The sequence below is a fragment of the Bison bison genome, unplaced genomic scaffold (assembly GCF_000754665.1).
Source record: "Bison bison bison isolate TAMUID 2011002044 unplaced genomic scaffold, Bison_UMD1.0 scf7180017864495, whole genome shotgun sequence".
Lineage (NCBI taxonomy): Eukaryota > Metazoa > Chordata > Mammalia > Artiodactyla > Bovidae > Bison > Bison bison.
In genome coordinates, this window is record NW_011495054.1 from 7433532 (window position 1) to 7440191 (window position 6660).

General features: G+C 44.4%; 1 protein-coding gene across 1 annotated transcript in view; it reads left to right on the forward strand.

Moving 5' to 3' along the window:
• Window positions 1–1025: 1025 nt before the first annotated feature.
• The window catches only part of SVOP (SV2 related protein homolog (rat)), a 73454-nt gene continuing 67819 nt past the window's right edge, over window positions 1026–6660 (forward strand). Inside the window, 1 exon segment of the mRNA XM_010828677.1 lies at window positions 1026–1245. Within this exon segment, the coding sequence (XP_010826979.1) occupies window positions 1211–1245 (35 nt within the window). The 5' untranslated portion in view covers window positions 1026–1210.

Genomic DNA, 6660 nt, shown 5'->3' on the forward strand with positions numbered 1-6660 from the left:
AAAAGATACTGAATCTCCTCACTTGAAAGATGTCTGTTTTCAGTTTAACAAGCATTTATTGAGTGCTCACAACAGCAAAGCCCTGGGGTTGAGTGTAGTGAGGAATATTAAATTTCAATTTCAGTGTCCATAAATAAAGTTTTATTATTCCAGGCCCTTGGGGGTACATCAGAAACCTTTACGGAGCTTACAGAGGCAGAGCGGGGGTAGACATTCTAGTGGAAGAGGGAGGGGTCTCAATGAACAAGATAAAGAGGAATTTGAAGGCAGGAATTGGGTTTTATTCATCTTTGATTCCCCAGAACTGCACAGATCACTCACAAATGCTCCTTAAATAAACAGGTGATCTTTGACTTTTCTCCTACTCAACTTACCCAATTTTTTTTTCTTGATTCATTTCACAAGATCTCATCTCCGTGATGACAATGTCATGTCTAACTTAATCTCTTACCATTTACCCAGTGACTATCACCTTGGCTGTTTAGTGGTTAAGTCGCGTCTGACTCTTTGAGACCTCAAGGACTGCAGCCGGCCAGGCTCCTGTGTCCATGGGATTTCCCAGGCAAGAACGCTGGAGTGGGCTGCCATTTCCTTACTCCAGGGGATCTTCCCCACCCAGTGATCAAACCCAGCTTTGGCGGGCGGATGCTTTACCCCTGAGCCACCAGGAACGCCCTGGCGGACAGCAGGTGCTCAATAAACAATGCTTCAACGCATGGAAATTCTGTTTTTCATTCTCTGCATTTGTGACAGCTGCCTGGTTTTCAAGAATATCGAAGGCAACCTTAAATGAATCCCTATACACAACAAACCTTCAGAGAGGCATCGTCAACCTAAGAGCCCTCATTGGTACCCAGACGGCCATTTCACAGGCTGGCGGGCGCCCTGTCGGCACCCCAGAGCATCACCACCAGCCCCAGAGAGCCTGTAAATTTCGCTAACCAGAAGGGCTCTCCCCGCCCCCTCTCCCCGCGCATCTCGCTCTGCCCTCCGCCGCCTCCTCTCCGCCCACTCTCGCCGCGGTCTCCTGGCGGCGGCGGCTTTGTCTCGTGGGCTGGTCCCTGGCGGCTCCCTCCCCTGAACAGCTGCCACCGAGGGAGGCAGCCGCGCGGGTCCGGCATCCTAACGCTGAAGCCCCCGAGCGCGCGCTCGTCATCCACCACCACCATGTAAGGGCCATGAACAGGGCTCGTCCTGGCGCAGCGCGGACATGGAGGAGGACTTATTCCAGCTCAGGCAGCTGCCGTGAGTATCTTGGGGGCGAGTCAGAGGCAGACAGGCTTTTCTTTAAAAAAAAGAGAGAGAGAAAACCTGCAGGGGAGCATCTCGGCATGCCTTCCTGAATTTAAAGGGAACGGTTTCAGGGGGAGAGACTCAGGCCTGGAGGAGACAAGCCATTTTCCCAACCCCACCGGCTCAGCCTCTGTTATCTCTGACTCAGTCCGGTTTGTTTTTTTTTTTTTTCAGATCCGTCAGAATCTTAACGGGGACCTAAGCGTGTAATATTTTCCCCTGGAATTGCTCTTCCTCCTAAAGGGATTGGGAGGGTCTGTGTTTTAAGAAAGCGTTAGCTGCTGTTTGGAAATGTGGAGTGAATTTATGAGTCCGTGCAATGACATGGGTCCTTTCCAGCCCTTCTCCTATGCTGTGAAATTCCGAATTTTCCTGCAAGGTCTTTTAGAAGGGAATGATAACTGATGTTGCAAACCGGTTTCTGAAAAGCTGGGATTCCTTCCTAGAGAGGAGGCTTCAGCGAAGTCCCCGATGTTTTTGAAGTGTGTGAATGAGAGGGCTGTGTATCTTTGCTGAAACCTCTTGCCTTCTTCTGAATGAAAGGTTTTTATAACAGCTAGCTAAGTGAGGCTCACTGTCAGCGGCTATCCTTGGGAACTCAGGAATACACTGCTTAGAGGACTGGAATTTTTTAACGATTCCAAATTGGCTCTGAAAATCTTGGGGACATACGGTCAAGCAATGGAAAGGGCTCGTAAAGGGGCATTCAAAATTCTCCAACCTCAAGCTGATGGCGATTTGTTAAGCAAATTCCAAGAGTAGGAGATGGAGCAACAAAAAGAACATTAATGGGGTTTTTGTTTTAATTTTTAGAAGCATTGGTCACTTGGATGGTAAAAGCAGACACTCCTTTGGAATTGTTGGAAAGGATACATTATTGTTAGTATGTATATTTTCTTGACTTAAAATTTTCTCTCTCTCTCTCTCTCTCTCTCTAAACCACTGAGGAATTCTCCCAAGTGACTTTTAGTGTGACTGCTACAGCTCTCTGAGGCTCTGAGTACTGAAGGGTATTGAGATGTCTACTTCTCATTCAGTGTAAAATTAATTTGCATTAAAAATTTTAATTAATGAAATGTTTACTTTTACGCTTTTATTAATTGATCTGCAAATGGCCTGTCTTATGTAACACGGCATTATTTCACAAATGCTGAAAGATGCCCAGTTATAATATCCAAAGTCGATCTATGAATCCATAAAAATGTATGTACCTGAGTGTAGATCTCTCAAGTAAAACATTTATTTTCATTGAAAATAAATATGTTTAAAAACCAACCTATTACCCCAAAATAAAAAAATAATCCAGAAACTAAAATATGAAATTTGGAATTCAGGATAAGGATACATGTTGGAACTGCAGTTTTACTAAATTTTCAAATGCTGTCAGGGCATGTGAACTTTGCAAATTACTCAAAGATTCATGTATATTTAATCTACTAATAGATAGACATACACTGGAGTGACAAGTCCTTCCTTCATTAGAAAAAAGTAAAACCTAGTAAGAGGATTTTACTTAAGCTTAAATTAATTTAGTTTTTATACTAATAATAGTATATACATAGAATAAAGTCCAAAAAGAAGCACAAGAATAAGTCTCTCTCTTCCCAAGCCCCAGTGTTAAGTTTCTTGATTATTTTCCTGATTTTTACACACATAAATACATGTAATATCTATTAGAGAGGCCCCATTGAGTGCTAGCTAAGAGCATTGGCTCTTGAATAAGACAGACTAGGCTTCAAATCCCTACTGTGCCACTTCCTGGCTGTGTGACTTTGCACAAGTGACTTAACCTTTCTGAAACTCAATTTCCTTAGCCATAAAATGGGAATCATAATAGTACTTGATTCAAAGGCTTATTGGGAAGATCATGTGAGGTCATGTGTGCCAAATGCCTGGCAGATAGGGACATCAATACATATGAACATCTGAAAAATAATTTATAAAATTATGATTATGAAGATGTCTAAAAAAAAGTTTGTAAAAACAAAATCCGTATAACTCTTTCTGCTGGATTCCCCCAGAATGTAATCCGCAACCCCCAAATTACATTTGAATGAGGTCAAAATTATCCCGGAAACATGTTAACATTTGTCTATTTAAAAAAAAAAAAAAGGAAAGGCTGTGTAAATCTGAGTGAATTTCACATCACAACATAGGTGTTTTTTAAACCACACCCTGTGTATATTATTCACAGACTGCCGGCAACAGACTGCCTGAGAGAAATATGGGGTTTTTAAAAATCAGAGTGCCTTGTAGAGGATTGGCAAGAGTGGACCTTGGAACAGGCTCAGTCTCGCGGGAAGCCAAGTGTTAATAGATTACAAGCCACTAAGTTGTTTACAGGGTCAGGGGAGGGGGAAGGGGGTGAGGATGTCTAAGAAACAGTCCTTCCCAGGACTTGGAGGTACCTTCGTGAACAGCTCCGCGATGGCTCATGTGAGACCACAGACAACCTCCACCTGTCAGCTGCTGTCCACTCAGGCACAGCACTACGTACAGGAGATTCAGAAGGCTGGATTTTGTATCTAGTTTGGCCTTATTGTGAGGTCTTGTGCAAGTCAGATTTTCCTGTGTCTCCCCTTTCTAGGATGATTTTCATGAAAACAAATTATGCAGACTACATGATTGATTGGTTCATCCATTCATTGATTCATTCATTCATTAACAGTTTTACTGAGCATCATCCTAGATCGGGGAATTCTATAACCAAATAAGATATATGGTCTTTGCCCTCAAGGAGCTCGCAGCTAGAGCTTCAGTGTCCAATACAGTAGCCACTAGCCACATGTGGCTATTTAAACTTAAATTATGTAGTTGGTATATGAAATCATGTCCATGTATAATACACAGTGGGCTTCCCAGGCTAATGGTAAAGAACCCACCTACCAGTGCAGGAGACACAAGAGACAAGGGTTCAACCCCTGCGTCAGAAAGATCCCCTGGAGAAGGGCATGGCAGCCCACTCCAGTATTCTTGCCTAGAGAATCCCATGGACAGAGGAGCCTGGAGGGCTACAGGCCATAGAGGCGCGAAGAGTCGGACACGACTGAAGTGACACGTGCACACACATTATAAAATATGATTTGTAGGTAAAATAGGTCATGTTTGAAAAATCAGTTCCTTCATTGCATTGGTTGCATTTCAAGTGCCCAGTAGCTGCATGTGGTTCATGGCTGCTTTAGCCCCATTGTGACAGCCTGGGCCCAGAGCACTTTGGAACTGCAGAAGGTTCTATTGGACAGCACTGGTCTGATGGGAGAAGCAAATACTGAACACACAGTTTCACAATAATTATGAGAATTGTCTAAGGGCTACTTACTTCAGTTAGTATGATCATCTCTAGTATGATAATCCACCTTGCTGCAAATGCAATTAGCATTATTTCCTTCTTTTTTAATGCCTGAGTAGTATTCTGTTTTGTGTGTATACCCCACATCTCCTTTATCCATTCATCTGTCGATGGACAGACACTTAAATTGTTTCCATGTCTTCTTGGCTGTTATAAATAGTGCTGCTATGAACACTGGGGTGCATCTATCTTTTTGAATTATGGTTTTCTCTGAATATATGCCCAAGAGTGGGATTGCTGGATCATATGGTAACTCTATTTTTAGTTTTCTGAGGAAACTCCATACTGTTCTCCATAGTGGCTGCACCAGTTTATATTCCTGCCAGCAGCACAGGAGGGTTCCCTTTTCTCCACAAATGTAGAAGATGCGACAAGTCTAGTTCTAGATGGCAGAGAGGCAGATCAGAGAAGGCTTCTTGGAGGAAGTGACATTGGAGTTGAACCCCCAGACGTGTAGAATTCAGCCAGGAGAAGAGATAGGAGGGAGATTTCCAATAGTGGGAACTGCGTGAGGGGAAGAGCTCAAAATCAGGCCAGTGGAGCCGAGCAAGTGACTAGAGGGAAGGCTGCAGAGGATGGCAGGGACCAGGCCACACCGGACCCTGTAGTAAGGCCAAGAAATTGGACATTTATCTTGTGTTTGCTCGATCCACTCTCTCCTTTCTTACTAACCCTGTCTTTTAAGATCGAGCTTAGGGACTTCCCTGGTGGTCCAGTGGATAAGACTCCAAGCTCCCAAACCTAGGGGGCCTAGGTTTGATCCCTGGTCAGGGAACTAGATCCCACATGCCGCAACTAGGAGTTTGCATGCTGCAAGTCAAGATGCCGCATGCTGCAACTAAGACCTGGAACAGCTCAATAAATAACATAAAAATAAATATTAAAAAAATAAAGATTGAGCTTAAGTCCATCAGCTCAATGAATCTTCTGACTCCTCTGGGGCTTCTGGGGTATAAGTGCGGGCTCTGAGTCAGGCAGATCTGGGTTCAAACTCTGGCTCTGCCACTTCCCATCTGGGTGACCCTGGCCTAGTGACTTCATCTCCCCACGGTTGGGCGCTCATCTGTAACGCTGGGGTAATAGCGATATCTGCATGGCGGGGCGGTTGTCAGGATCAGGCAGGTCACCACTGGGAAGCCCCAGCACAGTGCCCGGCTCCACATAAGGGCTCCACCGGTTGGCACCAGCGTTATTTGTCTTCTTTCACTCTGGACGTTTGCCCCTCATCCTCCAGCTTGTTCAAGTAGCAAAGCACCTGGAAGCCACGGTCTCCTTTTCAGAATCCTGAGGTGTCCTGATGAAAGCTAACGGAAGCACATGTCCGAACTTGAAGTCTGATCCCTCCTGCACTCCGTTCCTCTTTCAGCCTCTCCCAGTTGATGGTGACTCCATCCACCCCATTTGGAGTCCATTTTGACTCCTCCTTCCCTCAGATTTCACTGAGGAAATCCGTCAGGAAATTCTCTTGGTCCTGCCTTTAAGCTCCATCTAAACATCTATTTCTGCTTTATTGACTATGCCAAAGCCTTTGACTGTGTCAATCACAATAAACTGTGGAAAATTCTGAAAGAGACGGGAATACCAGACCACCTGACTTGCCTCTTGAGAAACCTGTATGCAGGTCAGGAAGCAACAGTTAGAACTGGACATGGAACAACAGACTGGTTCCAAATAGGAAAAGGAGTACGTCAAGGCTGTATATTGTCACCTTGCTTATTTAACTTATATGCAGAGTACATCATGAGAAACGCTGGGCTGGAAGAAGCACAAGCTGGAGTCAAGATTGCCAGGAGAAATATCAATAACCTCAGATATGCAGATGACACCACTCTTATGGCAGACAGTGAAGAAGAACTCAAAAGCCTCTTGATGAAAGTGAAAGAGGAGAGTGAAAAAGTTGGCTTAAAGCTCAACAATCAGAAAACGTAGATCATGGCATCCGGTCCCATCACTTCATGGGAAATAGATGGGGAAACAGTGGAAACAGTGGCAGACTTTATTTTTTGGGGCTTCAAAAT